Raw genomic sequence first — 24,008 nt, forward strand, 5'->3', positions numbered from 1 at the left:
ATTTCATGTTCAGATGGATTTAAGCTACTCATCAGAAGTTTTTGCACAGACTTTTGAAGTGCATGCCAGCTCAGGCGCACACTGTCATTAGAGCGAAATGGGGACCCACTGATGAAACTCTATGTAAATATTTCAAATATATGTAGGAGTTAACAAAGTATCAGAGAAACAGATGGACTACAGTCTGTAACCTGTATAGTATCTGCAGAGGTGAAGGTTTGCACTGGAGAGGAGAGGAAAGAAGGTCAGTAGAGACAAGACGGAATACATGTGTGTGAATGAGAGGGAGGCAGGTGGAAAGGTGAAGATGCAAGGAGTAGAGGTCGTAAAGGTAGATGACTTCAAATATCTTGGGTCAACCATCCAGAGCAGTGGACAGTGTAGAAAAGAGGTGAAGAAGAGGGTGCAGGCAGGATGGAGTGGGTGGAGACGGGTGTCAGGGCTGATGTGTGACAGAAGGATAGCAGCAAGAGTGAAAGGGAAGGTTTACAAGACAGCAGTGCATCCTGCTATGATGTCTGGTTTGGAGACTGTGGCTCTGTCTAAAAGACAGGAGGCTGAGCTGGAGGTGGCGGAGATGAAGATGCTGAGATTTTCGTTGGGAGTGACAAGGATGGACAAGATTAGAAATGAGCACATCAGAGGGACGGTGAAGGTGGAGCAGTTTGGAGATAAAGCCAGAGAGGCCAGGTTGAGATGGATTGGACATGTGTTGAGGAGGAATAGTGGATATATTGGTCAAAGAATGTTGGAGATGGAGCTGCCAGGTAGAAGGAGAAGAGGTAGACCCCAGAGAAGGTTTATGGATGTAGTGAAGGTGGACATGGAGATGGTTGGTGTGAAAGTAGAGGAGGCAGTGGATAGGGCAAGATGGAGGCAGATGATCCGCTGTGGCGACCCCTAAAGGGAGCAGCCGAAAGAAGAAGAAGAAGATTAAGTAAATTAACACTAAAATGAGTTCAAGTGTCTATATATTTAAATTTCCATGTCCAATCAGTGCATATTTATCATATTCCATCAAACTCTGCGCTAAAACATTCAAAGTTATTTGAATCCGGGTGTTGAAAAAGCTTCTTCATTTAACTATCCAAGATTACCAAACCACAGCTGGCTGTATTTGCAGTCCACAGTGTGCAGCCCTTATCTTGACTGCACAGTGGCAATATTAAAAACTAAGAGAATAATAAAATATCACTGCATGGTATCTGGAGCATATTTACATTGATACCCATAGCTCTGGCCTGCAGAGGCCTTGGAGCCGAACGATAAGTCTAATCACAGTGGATCACATTGTGAGAAGGCCACGGATCTCAGAGGGCTGTGGAAATAGGAAGAGGCATTACTGAGTGCTGAGGAAAGTGATTTGAAAAGGACAGGGTACAAACATCCTGTGGTCACTGGAGGATGTAGAGCAGCATTCAATAAGGAAAGGTAACAATGGGACCAGGATTAGCTGGAGCTGCGTACTCAAGAATATTTTGTTATGTATGGTCATCAAGTCAGGCCTATTGAATTGCTCTCAACAATTTACATTACATACAGTAGATGCACAAATATTAGATACTCCTGCTGATTATTTTTTTGAGCATTAATTTGTACAGCCATATTTTTTTAGATGCACTATATTTCCAAAAGTCTTCACTCACCCATCTAAATCATTGAATTCAGGTGTTCCAATCACTTCCATGGCCACAGGTCTGACTGCTTCTACAGACATTCGTGAAAGAATGGGTCGCTCTCAGGAGCTCAGTGAATTCCAGCGTGGTACCGTGATCGGATGCCACCTGTGCAACAAGTCCAGTCGTGAAATTTCCTCACTACTAAATATTCCAGTCAACTGTCCGTGGGATTATAACAAAGTGGAAGCGATTGGGAACGACAGCAACTCAGCCACGAAGTGGTAGGCCACGTAAAATGACAGAGCGGGGTCAGCGGATGCTGAGGGGCATAGTGCGCAAAGGTCACCAACTTTCTGCAGAGTCAATCACTACAGACCTCCAAACTTCATGTGGCCTTCAGATCAGCTCAAGAACAGTGTAGAGAGCTTCATGGAATGGGTTTCCATGGCTGAGCAGCTGCATCCAAGCCTTACATCACCAAGCGCAGTGCAAAGTGTGGAATGCAGTGGTGTAAATCACGCTTCTCCATCTGGCAATCGAGTCTGAGTTTGGGAATGGCCCCTTCCTGTTCCAACATGACTGTGCACCAGTGCACAAAGCAGGTCCATAAAGACATGGATGAGTGGGTTGATGTAAAAGAACTTGACTGGCCTGCACTGAGTCCTGACCTCAACCTGATAGAACCCCTTTGGGATGAATTAGAGCAGAGACTCTGAACCAGGCCTTCTCGTCCAACATCAGCGTCTGACCTCACAAATGTGCTTCTGGATGAACGGTCAAAAATTCCCATAAACACACTCCTAACCCTTGTGAAACTGTTATAGCTGCAAAGGGTGGGCCGACGTCATATTAAACCCTATGGATTAAGAATGGGATCTCACTCAATTTCATATGCACGTGAAGGCAGACCAGCGAATACTTTTTGGCAATATAGTGTAGAGAAATAGATAGATGGAAACATACATACTTTATTGATTCCGAAGTACAGGAAGGAAATTTTTGCCTTTTTTAAACAGTTTGGGCTGAATGAACGATTGAAACACACTAGCACATATGCAGTATTTGAAGCCCAACTTGCAATACAAATAACATTTATTTACTCCTGCTAGATCCTAATGTCAGCGCATACTGATCAGTGCACAATCCTGGGTCCATGACTATATCATGACCTATGGGGTTCAGGCCTATGGTACGCATAAGGCCTTAGGGCTTGCGTCATACAGAGGCCTCAGCTTATGCTCATGCGTTCATATGGTTAGTTGTAACCCATAGTGACAATGATATCTGATTAGCAATGTTCTAACATTATCTGTTGTTTAGGCTCCATGTTCCTGGACATCATAAACGTCCTTGGGAACAGTTAATAAACTGACATTTAAAATTTCTTATTGAAATCTGTTACTTTATTAAAGTGGCTGTTTAGCATCAAGTATAATTATGCTATGGTGTTTTTATAGGTGTAACATCAGCATTTAAATGCAGCACCTGTGCTCCTAGCTGTCTCACCTTGTGTACCTTTTAAAAGTACAACAGATTGGCCACATAGAACATAATAAAGTGGAGCAGGCATCTGTTGATTTTGATTGTGGCCAATTACGATCATGCATCCCTAATCAATTTGACTATTTTCACATTTTAGAATAACAGTGAGGGCACAAAGGCTATTAAATATGAAATGTGGAATTATACAGTGACTACAAAAAAAAAAAAAAGTTTAAAAAAAAAAATCGGGACAACCCTACCCCTCCATCTCAACAACAAACGGGACGACCCTACCCCTCCATCTCAACAACAATCGGGACGACCCTACCTCTCCATCTCAACAACAATCGGGATGACCCTACCCCTCCATCTCAACAACAATCGGGACGACCCTACCCCTCCATCTCAACAACAATCGGGACGACCCTACCCCTCCATCTCAACAACAATCGGGACGACCCTACCTCTCCATCTCAACAACAATCGGGACGACCCTACCCCTCCATCTCAACAACAATCGGGACGACCCTACCCCTCCATCTCAACAACAATCGGGACGACCCTAGCCCGCCATCTCAATAACAATCAGGACGACCCTACCCCTCCATCTCAACAACAATCAGGATGACCCTACCTCTCCATCTCAACAACAATCGGGATGACCCTACCTCTCCATCTCAACAACAATCGGGACGACCCTACCTCTCCATCTCAACAACAATCGGGACGACCCTACCTCTCCATCTCAACAACAATCGGGACGACCCTAGCCCTCCATCTCAACAACAATCGGGACGACCCTAGCCCTCCATCTCAACAACAATCGGGACGACCCTAGCCCTCCATCTCAACAACAATCGGGACGACCCTACCCCTCCATCTCAACAACAATCGGGACGACCCTAGCCCTCCATCTCAACAACAATCGGGACGACCCTACCCCTCCATCTCAACAACAATCGGGACGACCCTACCCCTCCATCTCAACAACAATCGGGACGACCCTACCCCTCCATCTCAACAAGAATCGGGACGACCCTACCCCTAGACATGAATGCGCGAAACAGGGGTAGGGTTAAGTGTTAGGGGCAAGGGGTGAAATGGGATGGGGCCTTAGAAAGCAGTCCAGGCTAAAACACCTTTTTAAATTTCAGTGTGAATGGGCGGGGCTAATACGATCTATTTTAGTGTTATTTTTTTGTGATTATGATTTTGATGAAAAGCGCATGTCTTGTTTTGCAGAAGGGAATTCTCTCCTTTACATTTTTGCCATGTTTTTGTCATTTTGACAAAGAGAGGAAAGTCACAAGTGCACCACTTGAAACCATCAATAGAGAATGCAAAGTCGTTAAGTAACTGTAATTCATATGCAATTATGTAACTCCATATGAGTAGTACAACAAAAACAAACAATAGCTATAGCTTTCTGAGGGCTAAAACCACAATAGATGTTATAAATCATAAAGAGGCGCTTCAGCCAAAATGAAAAGTTTAATTATCCCTTTGTCTGCGGTGGTGCTGCAGCAGTATAGAGACTTTCTGGTTTAAAGAAGGAAAGCAACCTTCTGGTCTTGAAGGTGAGAGAAACGTTTAAAGACTACAGGTTCTTTGGGTTGGGTTCTTGAGGGTGGGCTCTTTTGCCTTTTTTTTTGTTTTTGTTGATAACTTTTTTTAATGTTGATAATAAACACACAACATTCTCTGCATATCAGTACCACAGAAAGGGGGCGGTCTTACATACATACATGTACATACATGCATATACATAAGGGCCAGTCGTGGGCTGGAGGTTAGGGAACCTTCCCTGTGACCAGAAGGTTGCTGGTTCAATCCCCTCAGCTGACAGTCCATGACTGAAGTGCCCTTGAGCAAGGCACCTAACCCCCAGTTGCTCCCCGGGCGCCATGGATAGGGCTGCCCACCGCTCACTGCCCCTAGTGTGTGTGTTCACTAGTGTGCACGGATGGGTTAAATGCGGAGGTCTAATTCCACAGTGTGCAAAGCACAGTTGGCTGATGGTTCGATTCAATTAAATCATACATTTATACACGTTCAACAAAAGCAAGATGTCTGTGATTACAGAGTCTTAACATAATTAATGGCCTCAGTCCAAAAGCGAAACGTTGCCGTGGAATCTGGCAGTTGCCCGTCCACACCATAGCTGAGATAAAGAAAGGTTAGGTTCAAACCAACCTTTCAAGATTGATTTCTTGGCCGCAGTTGAGGCTGCCATCATGACTTTAAGCAGAAGTAGAAGAAGTAAAAGTAAGGCTGGAGACGGGGGAATGTTGACGGACAAATAACCAGACGAGATTTGTATGACATGCAGCCATAAAGCCTTCACAACTGAACATGACCAATATGAATATGAACATAATCTCCACCTTAGCCCAGTTGCAATTTCTGTCATTCGAAAGCCTCGTTGAAAAAGCACGGCAGGGAGGGGTGTAAACCCTGTGAGCTAATTTAAGGTGAATTAACTGATGAGACAGAAAAATGTTACGCCGCACCACGTCCCAATTTGCAGGAACTTTGAATGTACACAGGTCTCTATTCCAGACCTCTACTGCACCTAAAGAAGAATTCTCAAATTCGAATAAGCAAATCAAAGAAACGTGAGACTAAGCCACGGAAAGATTCCGATTACACAAATGATCCGGTAAGGAATGGTTCTTCAACTGAGTGTTCCGTGGAGCCCCGTATGCACGTAGTGCAGAGCGTAGTCTCAGATATAGAGCTTAGGAAGTACCAGGAATAGAGAAAAGGTTACATAACTTTTGAAAGGAATAAGGCCCGTGGGTGCCAAAGTTCAAAATAAGGATGTTGTTATTAGACCAAGTGGGAAAATCAAATGGCTTCGAACCCGTCAGAAGAAAGCTGTTAAACCGTGTGGGAGATGATTTGGGCAGTTTCACGTTGCACTTAAGAAACTTTGAAACGTAGTTGCATATCTCAAGGGAGGCTCTTTTGACATTTTAATCACTTCTTGTATTTGTTTGTTTGTTTATTTATTTAGCTAGAGAATGTAGACGGAAAGCCAATAGCTGACTGTTACTGCTAGACTCTTAAAAAGATGGTCATTCAAGGGTTCTTTAACACAGAAAATGGTTCTATATAGAAGAATGAACACTCAAAGAATGCTTAAAGGGTTGCATAGTGAAAAGGCTCTTTAGCCTGATGGAGAATGTCTTGTGTATGGTTCTGTATAGAACCGTTTTGAACAGGGTTCCAAATAGCACCCAAAAGCGTTCTTCTATTGTTAGCTTGTTAGGCTTGTAGCAATAGAAGAACCCTTTCTGGTGGTATATAGAATGCTTTTCAAAAAGGGTCCATATAGAACCATCTACACATTTCAATAAGATGGTTATTCAAGGCTTCTTTGGTAAAGAAAAGGGTTCTGTGTAGAACATTGAAAACTCATAGGACCATTTGCATGACTAAAAGGTCGTTTGAAGGTCATAAAGTCGTTCTTTATAACGATGGAGGATGTATGTGTGTGGTTCCATATAGAATCTTTTTATATAGCACCAAAAGGGGTTCTTCTATTACTAGAGACTTGACGTTGTAACTATATTTTGATGCTATGTATAACCCTTTTGAAAAAGGTTCTATATAGAACTGTATAAAACACATTCTCTGCCAGTCTGAAGAACCTTTAACAATACAAAGAACCCTAAACATGCTTAGTGCTTTCCCCAGTCGCTGCTCTAACAGCCCCAGAGCCCCGGCCTCATGGATCTGTGAGGGGTCCCCTGCTGCTTGGTGCTGCAACCTAAGCATCTGTGGAGCTTTGAAACTTCCACCGGGTGCTCCTGTGCGTGCAAATTTGCATGTGCTGACAAAAGAGGTAATGCCTGCAGAAAGCTGGAAGGGTAGTCCTCCACACTGCTGTTGTAGCAGCGGGTCACTTCAGGAAAAAGGCTGAAAACGGCTCCTCGTTTTATGGAGGCTGACCAAGATCGTGCAAATTCAGCATCACTGACTAGGATTCGTGTAAAAGTGTGAGACCACTCTGAAAATCTTAAACCCACACCTATAAAAAAGACGGTTCATTGCGGGTTTTTAAATATACAGAACCATGAACACCCAAAGAACCTATTGCATGCTTAAATGGTTCTTTGCATGGTGAAGGGGTTCTTCAGATTGCTGATTGCAGAGATGGCTTTACATAGAACTTTTGTGAAGAGAGTTCTATATAGCACCAAACAGGGTTCTACTACTGTTACGATGTCAAGCCTGTAACAACAGAAGAGCTCTTTTTGATGCTATATAGAACCATTTTCAAGAAGGTTCTATATAGGACCATATATAACACATTCTCCATCAGTCTGAAGATCCATTTAAAATGCAAACAATGTTTTAATCCTGCAAAAGGCTCTTTGAGTATTATGGTTTTATTTTCTTTACTAAAGAACCCTTGAAAAACATTCTGTTTAAGCGTATAGAGAAATGAGCAAGTAAAAGTGTCGAATTTTGGATTTTTTTTTACTAAAGAACCTTTAAAACATGTTTAAGCGTGAAGAGAAATAAACAACTAAAATTGTAAAATTTTTTGAATTTTTTTCTTTACTAAAGACCCCAACATCTTTTTTTGGTGTGTACAGAAATAAACAACTAAAATTGTAACATTTTTTAAAATTTAAAACAAAAAAAAAAAAACCTCGTGACAGATAAAAAGATTTTTTTTGTCCTATCTCTTCCATCAAAGCTTGTGTTCTGACATCTCTCAGAGGGATCTGATCTACTCACGAGAGGCTTTTGTGCAAATTTAGAGTCCATGTCAGCTCGAGTGCCTGCAGTCATTAAAGCAAATACTTAAAAATTCAGAAATTTATGTTTAAATTTCAAAGATTCGACTTTTCACCATAAAGCTCTACTGCATGTGTGTAACAGTGATCTTTTACAGCCCCACAATCAGATTTATAGGTTAAAATAAAATAAAAATAATCCATCCATCCATTTTCTAAGCCACTTCTCCCTCAGGGTCGTGGGGGGCTGCTGGAGCCTATCCCAGCGGTCATTGGGCGGAAGGCAGGATACACCCTGGACAGGTCGCCAGTCCATCGCAGGGCAGACAGACAGACAGACGCAGTCACTCACACCCAAGGGCAATTTAGCATGTCCAATTGGCCTGACTGCATGTCTTTGGACTGTGGGAGGAAACCGGAGAACCTGTAGGAAACCCACGCAGACACAGGGAGAACATATAAACTCCACAAAGAGAGGACCTGGTCACCCGGGGTCAAAATAATATTTACAAATAATTTACAGTAAAATAAAGCTCTGCTGATCGTTCAACACAGTTTAACAATAAATGGTCTAAAATGCTGTTTTGGTGTAGAACTGCTGATTCACCCTTTAACCCTGAAGATCAGCACAGACTGCTGGTCACCATAGCAATGCAGACACAAATCTCGCCTAGACAGTAACTAACGAAACGAAAAGATGAACATTGATCACTTAGAGACAGATTAACTTATTTGCATTTATAATCACTCCAGCTGGTTTCCTGATATGTTTAAACTGCAACAGGAAACTGACAAACACAAAAAATCCCCAAAGCTAAAGTCAGTTTCTCATTCACAGCTGGCACATTTAAGGTGGAACGGGAAAATTCAAATGAGAAGCTGGTGAATGAGGCTGATTTCAGCCTCGTAAATAATCAAACATTGAGAGACGCTTTACAAGAAACTTCTACTTTTAGTTTTAGTTTCCTGCTGGAGATGCGAGAAAAGCGGCTATAGCTGAGCTAAAGCTTAAAGCAGAGCAAAGCAAGTCTGCATTTTCATTTATATTAAATTTGGTAGCCTATACTAACTCACCAGCACATACTGAGACATACTTACAGCCAAGACGGTAAAATGGACATGAAATGTTGTGGCTTCCCAAGGGCAAAATTCAATTGTAGGGATTTGGGTTGCCGACCCCTCTCCTAGAACACGCGAGAGTATGGTCGCATTGTACAGTCCTGACAGTACCACTGGCTATTCCTTTAAATATGAGCAGTCAGCCAACATTTTAATGGTAGGGTCTGTTTGTATAGCAAACCCCCCAGTCCAGAGCTGCAGTCCAGTTTAGAAGTACCCAGATATACCGCAGGGACAGCTGGAGGATGGAGGGCACATTAATAATTCACTGTGTTTGAACAGTTTGTCAGTATTCGCAAGTCCTTGCTAAAGAGGAAGACATGGGACGTCCTCGTGTCAGCACCAAACCCTTCCTGCAGCCGCCTCTGTTTCTGGTACACGCTCTCGGGTTTTAACTAACTGTGGGAAATCTTACACCTCCGAAGAAGCAAAACGCTATCATTCCAGTGCTGTCTGATGGGAGCGCACTCTCAATGGGCTGTGGATATACCGCTGCTTCACAGGGCCCGGAGATGAGAATCCATTTGCTGTTGACACACCGAAAAACAAAAGAGGAGCCTCTGGGAAAATAAATCTCCTTTGGTGAAGGATCGATTGCTCAGTGTTGAGATTTAACTGTCAGTCTTTAAGGAAATGAATGAATTTCCCTTTGCCTGCTTCAGCTCTGCCCTGCATCAGGAGGGCAATAATTCCATCAATTAAACACAAATCATAGCAGAGTGTGTTTGTGCCCACCCATCTCCTCCTTCTGCCCTCGGAATGGAAATGCAGTAATACTCCCATCCGTCATGGTCCACTCCACACTTTGCCTGTTATTTATGATGGAAATGGACGATTTCCTCATCCTCATGCAGTATGAAAAACGTAGGCGCGCTTCACGGCCTTGTGGTCAGATTTGTTAGCTCTTGCAGCTGAAAAGCAGTGACAGGGTTCTCAGCACAGTCACAGCCACTTACATTAGGAATGTGGCCATTAAAAGGGCATTAAAGCCTAAAACCAGGTGTTTATATGTGACTTGTTGTTTGTGTTTGCAGTACGATGGACTGCATCACTGACTGGTTTAACAGAATTCACACTTTGATATCATTTTCTTTCATGCTTTCATAAAATATTCGGCTTTCTTCACGTTCAAAAAAGACAGTTCATCAAGGGTTCTTTGGTAAAGAAAATGGTTCTATATAGAGCCTGCTATGATGTATGGTTTGGAGAATGTGGCTCTGTCTAAAAGACAGGAGGCTGAGCTGGAGGTGGCGGAGATGAAGATGCTGAGATTTTTGTTGGGAGTGACAAGGATGGACAAGATTAGAAATGAGCAGATCAGAGGGACGGTGAAGGTGGAGCAGTTTGGAGATAAAGCCAGAGAGGCCAGGTTGAGATGGTTTGGACATGTGTTGAGGAGGAATAGTGGATATATTGGTCAAAGAATGTTGGACATGGAGCTGCCGGGTAGAAGGAGAAGAGGTAGACCTCAGAGAAGGTTTATGGATGTAGTGAAGGTGGACATGGAGATGGTTGGTGTGAAAGTAGAGGAGGCAGTGGATAGGGCAAGATGGAGGGAGATGATCCGCTGTGGTGACCCCTAAAGGGAGCAGCCGAAAGAAGAAGAAGAAGAAGAGCCATGAACTCTCAACGAACCCTTTGCATTTGAAGCATCTGAGTAGTGTTATCCTCCAGGAACAGAGGGGTGTTAGGGGTCATTTGAGGAAAAATGACTGCAAATTCCTAATGGTGTGATGAGGAGATGCATGGTTTGAGGTCTTCTGGAATATTTACAGTTTTTATAACAGTATTTATTATATAATATGATAAATTAGTAATAAGGGCAGAACCATCAAGTTACGTTCCACCTTTGAAGCTTAGATGAGCTACTGTTGTCGTTTTTGGTCATTTTAATATATTTTTGACATGTAATAAATGGCAAAATGATGTTTTTACTCTTCTTTCGATGTCAACAAATGACAAAAACATAGTAAATATGTAAAGACTGTGTTTTTCTTTCCATAAAAGGAGGCCGATACAACAATAACTTCCAATCTTAATCTTTAAATAATCACAATCCTCTGTTCTGCTTATAAACACAAACTTTATATGGGTTGCGAGTTTAGAACCTGCGCTTTCAACAGAGTTTGTCTGGTTATTTCAATGAGCAACAAGTCATTGATATAAAATGATGCTGTGCTTTGTTGTTATTGTTGCTGATAACTGGAACTTCTGGGGATTAATGAATCTCACGCAGTAGGATTTCATCATTACAGTCAATCTGTGATTTCCTTGTGTATACAAACTCATATGTCAGACCTCTGTAAGCGCAGCAGCAGTATTGATGAGATTATCTTTACTTCTTATTATCCTCTTTGACCAGCCATTCTGTAAAAATAAATACATACATAAATAAATAAATAGGAACCCGAGAGCCTGCGCTCTCTAAGAAGTCATTCTTAAGAACCTCAGGCGGAAGTGTTGGTAATGGGGTGTTCCACCAATTTTTCAACATTCCTGCATAATTCATGTGGTGTGAAAGGCACCATTCTAGAGAAACGTAGAGTCAGAATTGTTCACAGTGGCGGTGATAGGAACCAGGCTTCCACCTAAAAGCTCCCTCACAGAAAGATATTATATGAAATTGTTATGAATACACTGTCTGATGTTTATGGATTTAAATACAAGACAAAGTTTTGATGTGAACATATTTTTAACCCCTTAAAATCCCAGGCTTTTTACATACAACTGCTTATTATCCAGTAACTACAGGGACTTCGATGCTAAATTCTACATCTAAATAGGAGGAACACTGAACAGACTCTCAGTAACATGTCAAAAACATATGAGGGTTAGGATTAGGACCAGGGTGCGGGTTAGGATTAGGGTTTGGATTGAGGTTGAAGTTAGTGTTGGGATTAGAATCAGGGTGCAGATTAGGATTAGGGTTTGGAGTGAGGTTGAGATTGGGGTTGGGATTAGGACCAGGGTGAGGGCTAGGTTTAGGTTTTAGGATGAGGTTAAGGTCAGCTTTAGGATTAGGGCCAGGGCGAAGGTTAGGATTAGGTTTTAGATTGAGGTTGAGGTTAGGGTTAGGATTAGGGTTTGGATTGAGTTTGGATTGGATTGGATTGAGGTTAGGATTAGGGCCAGGGTGAGGGCTTGGATTAGGTTTTGGGTTGAAGTTAAGGTCAGGGTTAGGATTAGGGCCAGGGATAAGGTTAGGATTAGGTTTTGGACTGAGGTTAGGGTTAGGATTAGGGTTTGGATTGAGGTTGAGGTTAGGGTTAGGATTAGGGCCAGGGTGAAGTTTAGGATTAGGTTTTGGACTGAGGTTAAGGTCAGGGTTAGGATTAGGGCCAGGGTGAAGGTTAGGATTAGGTTTTGAACTGAGGTTAAGGTCAGGGTTATGATTAGGGCCAGGGCGAGGGTTAGGATTAGGTTTTGGGTTGAGGTTAAGGTTAGGATTAGGGCCAGGGTGAAGGTTAGGATTAGGGTTTGGATTGAGGTTAAGGTTAGGGTTAGGATTACGTTTTGTGTTTAGGTTCATTTTAGGGTTAGGATTAAGGCCAGGGTTAGGATTAGGTGTTGGGTTGAAGTTGGTAAGGTTAGGTTTTGCATAATGTAAGTAGCATATTAACAATGCCATCTACTAAATGTAAGTCATGTATCAAAAGAACATCTACAAGATATTTACTTCAGTGTATTCAGACGCTTCACTACTGCTACTGATATGTTGTTGATGTTTTACTGATAATCTGTTAAGTGTTTATTCATTTTCTATATTTATCTATGAAGTACCATCTCATTACCAATGTTGGACCTGTCCATGGGTCCTGGACAGTTAAGGGGTTACAATACATTAAGATTTATGCATGTAGGGCATTGTACAGCAAAATTGTCCCCAAATAAAACTTTTTTTTAACACTATTTAACCACCATTAACATTACATACAAAAATGTTCACTGGTCATTTTTGATAGCATTTGTAATGGTCATATGGTGACCCCTGGTTCCTATCACCACCACTGTAAAGAAATCTGAGTCTCTACAATGAACCATTTCACACCAGTCCATTCTGAAATGACTTTGTCTATATCTAAACCACTGAGTTATGCAGAAGTGTTGAAAAATCAGTAGAATGCCCTTTTTTTAAATGCTGAAAGCCTGACTTCTCACAGCTTGTCCAAACACCTGCACGTGTCTTGGCACGTCTTCTTAAGTACAACACACCAAGCAGTTTTCTACCAAAATCAGTGCTGACCATTGTGGCACATCGTGCTCTGAAGTTTCACTCCTTTCATCAGCATACAGCTCCAAGGCGCTCTGTCGGTGTGCCTGGATCTCTGCTGGAACAGTCTGAGATTTGGCCGTGTAGAAATCCAGCTGATGTGTTCTGCCTGTTTCCAATTAGCCAGGATGTCATAATATTTTACAACATCAGTTTCTGCTCCCCCAAAGTGAGATGTAAGCGCAGGCAGATTTAATTCTAAACAGGCTTGGGCCCGGGCCATACCCCCTAGCGTCTCAGGCTCACACTACAGCTCCCCTGCCGAGTAGTCTTGGGACCACACAGTGATTTATCTGCTCAGCTTATTTACTCAAGTGAGAGGTTAGAGGATACTTTTTGTCACAAACACTGAGTTAAAAGTGCTAAGCTGTTGTATTATTCTAAACTGGACAGCTGGATTGATTTATTAAGTAATCCATACTGTGGTTGTATCCGCTTAAGTGCAGTGAAGATACACCACAGATGGCTTCTTTCCACTAAGATCCTCAAAGCCCACATTACCACTAGTAGTAGTACTAACGTATTGTCCCAATGAGGAAATTTTGGAACAGATAACAATAAGCCTCAAAACCAGTGGTGGACGAAGTAGACAAACCATATACATGAGTTAAAGTAGAGACCCCCAAGGTAAATATTACCCCAGTAAAAGTAGAAGTTCCTCCCTTTAGACCTCCACTTGAGTAAAAGTACTGAAGTATTTGCCTTCAAATGTACTTAAGTATCGAAACAAAAAGATACTACCAAGTTACTCTTGGTAAACCAGTCTTTTAATAGAACGTCATTAATTAGTGACGCTGACGTCTATTAAAATGACCATAAGCACAAAACACTGAAGGTAAACAGTTTCCATCAGGGAGAACCGAGTGGCTCTGAAATCACTTTTTACACACAAGCAAAGTTTCAGTTTAAGATTTATTTACAACTTAGTTCCAAGTTTAAGTTGAATAAAAACTGGCTTTAAACTCAGGATCACAGATGAGCTCCTTTACTATGTTGATCTGTAGGCGTCTGTTCATAAACATAAACCAGCCCAAACTCATTTACTATAAAATGAAATGGTGTTTGTAGAAATTCAGAAAAAAGCCGCGTCAGTCTCGACTGCATATGTGGACATATTTCTATATTGAGCTCTATTTACACAAAGTTAGGTTAGTTCATCATTTATGTTGAACAGACTCTCCCAAAGTTTTACGCTGCTGCGCTGACGTTGAACCGCGTGCTGCACTGGGTCGGTATGACCAACAGGTCAAAACCAGCTCTAAACAAAGTGACCGCTGGGCCCTGATTGGTGCTCTGGCTTTGCGCTTCTTTCGTTTTGACATGTTACGTTTTTATACACACAGAAACCAAAAGGAACGACAGATTTCTCAAAATGTAGGAGGAAAAAGTTGGATATTAGACTCTGAAATGTAGTGAAAGTAAAAAGTCGCCAAATACAGATACAGGTACAAAACAACTACTTAAGTACAGTAACTAATTACATTGACTTAGTTACTGTCCACCACTGATCGAAACTGTAGCACACAGCTCAGCTTTAGTCAAAATGCCTATAGTTGCAGTTGTTTCTGTCAAGCGGTTGAGTTAAAATTAGTTTGCTGACAAGTTCTGTGTTGCTGTCGTTTAGTTGATTAGCTATAACAGTGCAGCCCCAGAAGCACAGCAACCATATCTAACTGAGTGTCTCTGTTCAGAGACCTTGGCAGTGGCCACCAGAGGAGCTATGAAGCGTAAATGTCCACACTGGCCTCTGTATATGTGTATATATGTGTAAATCCAGGGACCCCCTGGATTTTTGATTTTGAGACATTCAGGTGGTCCATGAGGTTAATTAGGGCTCCCCAGACCCCCAGGATCCCCTGTATTTTACACCTTCTGTATTTCTGAACAAGTGACTCATTCGCATTTTGGATCTCTAAGCACCTATTATTGTTTTGAATAACAATAAAATATGACTAATGTGCAACTTATGTTTCTAAATAACTGTTTTCTTGTTCAAAAATAGTTAATGTGAAGGTTCTTCAGTGGTACTTTAGTACTGAAAAGAATTCTTCTACTATTACAATGTCAAGCTTGTAACAATGGAAGAACCCTTTTGGTGCTATAAAGAAACATCTGAATAACTGAATGAATCTGAATAACTGCCTTGCCATGCAAAGAACCATTTAGGCATGAAATGGTTCTATATAGAACTCACAGTTCTAAACAGATCCAATGTCTTCACTAATCATTTTAAGTGTGCACTACTGTTATGAGTTAAAGATGGTTCTTGAGGGGTTATTCAATACTCAAAAAGGATTCTTCTACCGTTATGATGTCAAGCTTGTAACAAAGGAAGAACCCTTTTTTGTGCTATATAGAAAGAAAAATATTCTATATAGAACCATACACAACACGTTCTCCATCAATCTGAAGAACTACTTTGCCATGCAAAGAACTGTTTACGCGTGAAACGGCTCTGTTCTCATGGCCTCATGGTTCTAAACAGAACCAATGCCTTTACTAAAGAACCACTGAATGAACTGAACTGTTATGAGTTAAAGAACCAAGTGCGCAAGCCCCATTCCAAATACAAATACAAAGCTATAATCTAATTAATTCAATTTTTGGTTTGAAAGATCACGTTCTTTCCATATCTGTTAAATATGACAACAATGTTCTGAAATCACTTTAATAAGTGGCAAAAGCAGATTGAATGGCAAGGATATTCGCATGTTTTGCATCTGTTTGAATTTAAAGATAGGGTTAAACTATATATACATATTATAGTACTGGCAACCGCATTTCCTGTTCCAATACCGATCCTGAAACGTTGAGTATCAGTCAACAGCAGTGCAGCATTTCTTCTTCAAAAGTAGCTACTTCACTCTAGGTGAGCATCTAAATGTCGATATCATGCTGAAACTACCCAAATGCTCTGTGGCTGCGTCTGAATAGCTGAATGAAATGCCCATTCCTGTATGACTTCCTTGTTTCTGCCTGACCTGGTAGCCATGCAGATCCACATCTGGATCCACATGCTAGTCAGTTCTGCTGGTGTGTTTAGTGAGGCCATGGGATAGAATTCAGGCAGAAGTAGAGAAAAGCAGATAGGAAAGGACGCTTCATTCAACTAGTCACACCCAAACTACCACCGCACAGGCAGACAGAGAAAGCACCCAACATGACATCACAGTCAGTGCCCGTTCATGATACACTGCAAGATAATGTAGTTTGGCAAATCTAAATCTTAAATCTAGCCAATAATACTAATGTTGTTCATGTTCATATTGTCATTTTGGGATTATGAGAGTATTATAAGATTGACAAATGCATTTCTTAAAGCAAGCTGTCATAGTGATATCAGTTTACCTAAAAAAATGACTTGAAACAAGTCACAAATGTTTGGAAGTATGTATTAAAACTACTGTTTTAATGAAAGTGCTCCATCATTTGGTGCCAATGCACCTCCCCACTCTGCGGCTTCCCGCACTGCTCAGTTTCTCTAAGCACCACAGCATGCCACTCATTTCCCGTTACTGCGTTACATTAGACTCAAAACGAGACTGAAAACTGACAGTATGGTTGAAATTTGATCACACACACACACACACACACACACACACACACACACACACACACACACACACACACACACACACACACACATCTTCTCCCTTAGGGGGTGCTGGAGCCAGAGAAAATCATTCAATTTGAAATCTTTAAGACAACAGACAAATGCCAATCGTGTGTTACCTCAGCTAATGAGCCTGAACAGTTTGTAAAGAGTTAGTTAGCTGATACCAGTGGGATAAATTCAGATTGTGTTGAAAGTTTTATTCATCAAGTTAGATGTAGAATGAACTTTAGCTTGATGATTATCGGCGCCTCACTGCAACACAGTCCAGCGACACTGTGGTACACGATGCTAACCGGCTGTGGTAGCTTTAATAGAAGTGCTAAAAGTATAACCATCCAACATGAACAATTCACAAATTTAGTAAGAGTTCTGCAAATCATTTCTACAACAGTGTCACAACAGCGTGGACCTGCTTACGGGTTAAATGTTTAAGTAATGAATGTTTATTTCCATACGTCACTGCTAACGTGGCGCCAACACGTCCTACATTCACACTAAGGGTCGATTTGCTACTTGGTAGCGCAGCGCGCTCTCTATCCTGGCAGTGCCAGGGCGGGTTCAGTAATGCAGACTGAAGTGTACGCGTCGCCTGTCTCTGTTATTTAATGTGCTGTGATGGCACAGAGCCAGCCACCACTATGTTGTGCGAACAGGGCGATGTGCAGCGAGGTGAGTGTGGGAGGAATGAAGGGTTTGCCTTTAGGATCGTCGTGGAGCTCCTGCTCAGTATGTGTTTGGTGGATGGGGGTGTTCCCTCCTGCCTGGCTAGAGGCCTAATGTTGTTTGTGCTAACCAGCTGAGAGCAAAGTGATTTATTGGCCATCCTGTCTCTTACAGGTCAATAGCAGACTAGAGATGCTGAAAAAGAAGACTGAATGGTGCTGGACAGTCCCTCTGTTTATGCTGTCGGCTGTGGCCCAGGTAAAACTTTCCATCTCCATTTCTACTAACAGACATTGTCCTACTGGTTTGGTGCCAAATCAGATGTACACAATTTACTTCATATCCCAAATGGAGTACATCAGGCAAGACACAATTTTTGGCCAAAGTTTGCATATTTAGTTTTGTGATGGAGCAACTTTGCCGCCTCTATGACCATAACAGTATGTCTTAAAGTGTTAGAAGCCATGGAAGCAAGTTAATTTGAGATTACTTAATGCTATATTTCAGACTAAAACAAGGATTTAATGTAGTTCGTCATGTAATGTAACATTCGGTAGTGCAGTATTGTATCCCTCAGCTTCATAGTTTGGCTGGAATTTACCTTTTGTGTTTAATCTATTAACGTTCTCTCGCTATGATATGCATTGCGCAAATGCATTACGTATAACCACTGAAAATCCCAGTGGTGTCAACTAATTCTGATTGCTAGCTTAGCCACTGAGCTGTAGGCTGACAAATACAAACAAGCCAGAATTTGCATATCTCATAGCTATTTTTTCTGTATTCAGCACAAAATAGAGACCAGAGACAAGCTTTTTACCCCTTTCAGCCAGAGCATGTAGCCAAACGTACATGAGGTAACTACATAGCTAGGTACCTTGCTAACTGTAGCATGTAGCTTGTTGTGCGCCTCGTCTGAAGAGTAATTTCTGTCGTTTGAGTAATCCATTCCCTGCACTGTAATGATTATTTGAAGACGGTTACTATAATTTATGGCTACTATAATACAGTTACTATAATAATGGCTGCAAAACGTTATTTGGCTTACTAGCAGTAATGCTATCATATGCCTTGCTTCTGCATTTGCCAGCAAGCGAAAAATACATTTATACATTTTAAAAATGAAAGTATAAAAACAGCCCACCTCTCAAAAGTCCAATCCAAAACAGTTGTAGTTTTGCCCTCCACCTTCAAGATATGTCATCAGAAGGGCCTCTAGCGACTACTATTTCACAGAGGGCCTGTTTCAGTACCCTGTTGAATCTGAGTAAACTACAACCATTTAGCAATGGTTTCATTTTGGCCCGTGTGTCTATTTAAGTCTTACAGCCATTAGGAATCTCCCTAATAGTGAGATTCTCACTGTCTACCCTGCTGAAAAGAAACAGACAAACAAGCGTGAATTCCATGCTCTGCTGGTGTAGCTGGTCACCCAGCGTGGTGATGATGGTTGACCAGCACACCAGTATTCAAAGCACACCATTTGCAGGTTTTGCTGGAGACTAGCCATGCGGACTAGGCTGGTTTTTGTAGTGGGGTCTTTAACAATCTAAGCAAGAGCAGGACTGGAGAACTCACTCACACACATAGATCACATAAGCCGCTTATCCTCCTGGATCGTAGGGGTTGCTGGAGCCTATCCCAGCAGTCATTGGGCGGAAGGTAGGAAACACCCTGGACAGGCTGCCAGGCCACCACAGGACAGACACATAGACACCTACATTCACACCCAGGGGCAATTTAGCATCTCCAGTTCGCCTGACTGCATGTCTTTGGACTGTGGGAGGAAACTGTTCCCAGAGGAAACGTATACAAAGAAAGGGAGAACATGACTCCACGCAGGAAGGATCCTGGTCGCCCGGCCGGGGAATCGAACCCAGGTCCTTCACCGTGCTGCCACTGGAGAACTCTGTTCTAGTAAAACTAGTTTAGAAATCGTGTCTCAGTGCTCTGTTGGTCAGGGCTGTAATTGCATGTTTAAAAATCCAGGATAGCTCTGTTGAGGAAAGGCCTAAATGATGCTGATCTATTGTGTCATACTCTATTATTTCGCAGCGCGTTATGGGTCAGGAGTTGAGAACAGCCAGGCTGCTTCCTCGTTCTCCTTCAGTGTAGTGTTAAATGGATTGTTTGAAAACCGAATGTGCTCTCTTTATGATCCTCCATGACTTGCATTGCTAAAAGGAGCATGCAGGAACACTGTATGCACGCTCGACTGCTTTGCACCATTTCATTTGAATGACTTCTACGTTCTTTCTACTGCTGATAGCCCTTCAAGTCACCAAGGCTTAATGCAACATAATCTAAACTGAAATGCAAAGAGTCTTCATGTTGTGTGCTTGTGTCTGTGTGGTCTCTATGTAGGTCACTGTGTTGGCCAGCCCTGAAATAAACGACAGCCAACAGCAGCTGCCTCAGAATGTGTACCACGACATTGGCTTCACCAGGAACAAGATAGTGACTGCGCAGTTTGAATGCTACCAGAAGATTATGAAGGACAATAACAATGTGGGAAAAGGTATGAGAGACTAAAGCAAGTAAATGCTATGTAGTAAATGCTCTGAATTAATTTCATCTATGCAGAATTGAACCGTTGAGATATAAACAAAATCATTCAGAGTGGTTTGATGTGAAATGGTTCATTGTAGAGGTGACAGGATCCAGGGCTCATAATATGTACAATACAAATATAGTCATTTTATTTACTATCCAGATTGACCAGTGATCATATGTGTATCTTCTTCATTTTTATATGTAATAAAAGTGAAAATATTGTTGATATGTGTAAATATTTGAAAATATCTGGAAAAAAATCAATGAAGACTTTTTTAAAGACTATTAAAGACAATTTGAGCCCAAACTCTTCTCTCAAAACTACCGTAAAACAGTGTTTCAGACATCAGGCAGCGTATTCATAATTTCGCATAATAACAGTGAAGGAGCTTGTAGAGGTGGATGTCTGGTTCCTATCACCACCATTGTTGACAAATCTGCAAGTGATGGGGTAATTTTAATATTATTAGCTACATTAGCCTTGGTGCTCAAGTCCTAATCTAAATAAGCAAAAATCAGACAGAAAACATTTTGGCTGGTCAACTACACTCTTAAAAAAGATGGTGCTTCAACGGTTCTTCAGTAAATGGTTCTCTATATAATCATGTACATTCAAAGAACCCTTTGCATGATTAAAGGGTTCTTTGCTTTTTGAAAAAGGTTCTATATAGCGCCCAAGTGGGTTCTTCTGTTGGTTCGTTGTCAAGCTTGTAACAATAGAACAACCCTTTTGGGTGATATATAGAACCCTTTTCGAAAAGGGTCATTGTGTTGATCCCTTTAAGCCTAGGGTCAGTTTCCTGGTCAAGGATTAGTATAAATACATACAGAAGGCAACATGATTGACAGTGGTGTCTCCCAGGCAATGTAAACAGCCCAGCTCCAGAGGCAGTGGTTAGCGACGACAAACTGTCTAATGGCCATTTTAGAGATCTAATTACATTTATCTGATAATATTGGAGAACTCAGGCTTCCATTTTCTGATATATCACGGACATACTGTGTCCGATGTTTGAACGCCCAGACCTAATGTTATATCAGTAACGTATAGGTAGCTAGCTAAGTGCTGGGCCATGCTCCTCAAACAGAGGCTCCCATTGTAAGTCATTTATTCCTACTTTCAAGGTGGACCACTATCAATTGCATTCACACACACATCATCTAAGCCACTTATCCTCCTGGGTCGCGGTGGGGTGCTGGAGCCTATCCCAGCATTCATCGGGCAGGAAGGCCGGAAACACCCTGGACTGGTCGCCAGTCCATCGCTGTGCACACAAACAGTCAAATACAATCGCACACACATTCACACCTAGGGGCAATTTAGAGTGCCCAATCGGCCTGGCCACAGGCCTGTGGGAGGAAACTGGAGTATCCTGAGGAAAAGCAGATGGGAAAAACATGCAAACTCCGCACAGAAAGGATGCTGATGATCGTCCGGCTGGGGAATTGAATCCAAACTCTTCTTGAGGCAACTGTTGCGCTACAAATTTAGAAAGGCTTAATTAACCTACTTGCTGTGAGTTTTGACTGGGACTCAGAGCAGATTAGTCACTTTATGCGAGATGAATGCAAGTAGCTGACATATACACTCACTGGCCACTTTATTAGGTACACCTTGCTAGTAAAAGGTTGGACCCCCTTTTGCCTTCAGAACTGTCTTAATTCTTCATGGCACTCTTTCAACAAGGTGTTGGAAACGTTCCTCAGAGATTCTGGTTGGTTATTTGAGTTCCTGTTGTCTTTCTATCATCTGGAACCAGTCTGCCCATTCTCCTCTGACCTCTCACATCAACAAGGCATTTTCATCCACACAACTGACCGCTCACTGGATATTTCCTCTTTTTCGGACCGTTCTCTGTAAACTCTAGAGATGGTTGTGCGTGAAAATCCCAGTAGATCAGCAGTTTCTGAAATACTCAGACCAGCCCGTCTGGCACCAACAACCACGCCACGTTCAAAGTCCCTTAAATCCCCTTTCTTCCCTGTTCTGATGCTCGGTCTGCACTTCAGCAAGTTCTCTTGACCACCTCTACATGCCTAAATACACTGAGTTGCAGCCGTGTGATTGGCTGATTAGCTATTTGTGTTAACAAGCAACTGAACCTAATAAAGTGGAGGTGAGTGTACATATTGCTTACTCTGATTGGTTCTTTGGCAGATCTGATTTCACCTGCCCCAAATATAGCAACACCCATCTCAAGTCGAACTGAAAGAAAAAGCAGGACAAAGTAATTTCCAAAATCTCTCAACACAAAATAGCAGTAAAATATCACAAAAACTAGATCACAGTTAGAAAAAAGGTAAAGATGAGTAGACAGGGGCTTCAAAGGGAACACTGTGGAAATTACATTTCGTTGATGTGGCCCAATAAGGAAAGCAGGAAAAATGTCTGTCTGTTACACACAGCAGTGTCTCGGCTTTAGGGGATCGAGTGTGTTGGCATCATTATAGGTCGAGTGCTATGAGGCAGAGGTGTCAAGCATCAGAAAAGAAGCAGCACTGTGGTGTTCAGCGAGCTTCTCGTATATATGCAAATCGTGACATTAATTCACGTTGTCTCATGTAATTAGCGCAGTGAGTACACAGTGAAATTAAAAGCCTCGGGTGCGATGAGCGGATCATGCCAGGGAAAGTGATGCTCAGCACCGACTCTAGTGAAGTTTACTCAAACTCTTCAAAAATGATGGCGAGAGCATTTGTGGATAGTGATGATTAAAAGTGCGGTGGGTGGATGTGTGTGTGTGTGGGGGGGGGGGGGGTGTTCTTATGTTCCTAAAGCCTGAAAAGGTCAAAACAAATCAGCTGGAATCACTGCATCAGAATAACTGCATCATATCATAACATAACATCATAGCTTTTGTTTCTGAAGTTGCTTTTTGAAAGTCCCACTCTGCACCACATTTTAACTGAGCTTTTAAACAGTCTAGTTGTGACTGCAATAAAATGGCATATTTGAGAAGCCTGCCTTTCAGATAGTTTCTTTCAATAGTGTAGCTCTAACCATTGAGCAAAAGAAAACAGTGATTCTGTGTTTATTTAGCACTAAATAGTTGCCAGAGACAATTTTTTAGTGTTTTAGGTAGAGAAAAAGAACCAAACTTAATAGGTATACTTTTGGCAGGCTCTCTTATCCAAAGTGGTTGACAAATGTAGCGTTAGGAGTCTTGCCCAAGGACTCTTACTGTTGTAGTGTGATGTGCTTGCCCAGGCAGGAAATCAAGCCAGGGTCTGCTGTGTGGAGGGCAGCGGTATTACACTACGCTACACTAGTCTAGACAGCCAGCTACCTGCGTTTTTAGCTTGTTGTCTACCACATTTTGAGTAATACATTGTCTCCATTGTCATGATAAATTGAACACTATACAGTTACATAGAACATGTTTTGCTGGCTTCATAAGGTGACTGTATGCCATGCCTGGTCCACCCACAGACCACCCAGATTATCTCCTCAGATAGTCTTTTATTTTGGTAAATAAACTAAGGCCAATATTACAAACGACTAAGAGTACAAAAAAATAACAACTAGGCCTGCAATACAATTAGATAGATAGATAGATAGATAGATAGATAGATAGATAGATAGATAGATAGATAGATAGATAGATAGATAGATAGATAGATAGATAGATACAACTACAGATAGATAGATAGATAGATAGATAGATAGATAGATAGATAGATAGATAGATAGATAGATAGAAAGAACTTCAGACAGACAGACAGACAGACAGATAGATAGATAGATAGATAGATAGATAGATAGATAGATAGATAGATAGATAGATAGAACTACAGACAGACAGACAGACAGACAGACAGACAGACAGACAGATAGATAGATAGATAGATAGATAGAAAGAACTTCAGACAGACAGACAGACAGACAGATAGATAGATAGATAGATAGATAGATAGATAGATAGATAGATAGATAGATA

The 24,008-nt window shown here is 41.7% G+C and overlaps 1 protein-coding gene across 1 annotated transcript in view; it reads left to right on the forward strand.

The window, feature by feature from the left end:
* Nucleotides 1-24,008, forward strand: part of calcrla (calcitonin receptor-like a) — a 76,649-nt gene that overhangs the window by 36,014 nt on the left and 16,627 nt on the right. Inside the window, exons 2-3 of the mRNA XM_017682794.2 lie at nucleotides 17,692-17,775; nucleotides 19,882-20,035. Coding sequence (XP_017538283.1) covers nucleotides 17,710-17,775; nucleotides 19,882-20,035 — 220 coding nt within the window. The 5' untranslated portion in view covers nucleotides 17,692-17,709. The remainder of the gene's footprint in view (nucleotides 1-17,691; nucleotides 17,776-19,881; nucleotides 20,036-24,008) is intronic.

This window comes from Pygocentrus nattereri, chromosome 6 (assembly GCF_015220715.1).
Source record: "Pygocentrus nattereri isolate fPygNat1 chromosome 6, fPygNat1.pri, whole genome shotgun sequence".
In the NCBI taxonomy this organism is placed as follows: Eukaryota; Metazoa; Chordata; class Actinopteri; order Characiformes; family Serrasalmidae; genus Pygocentrus; species Pygocentrus nattereri.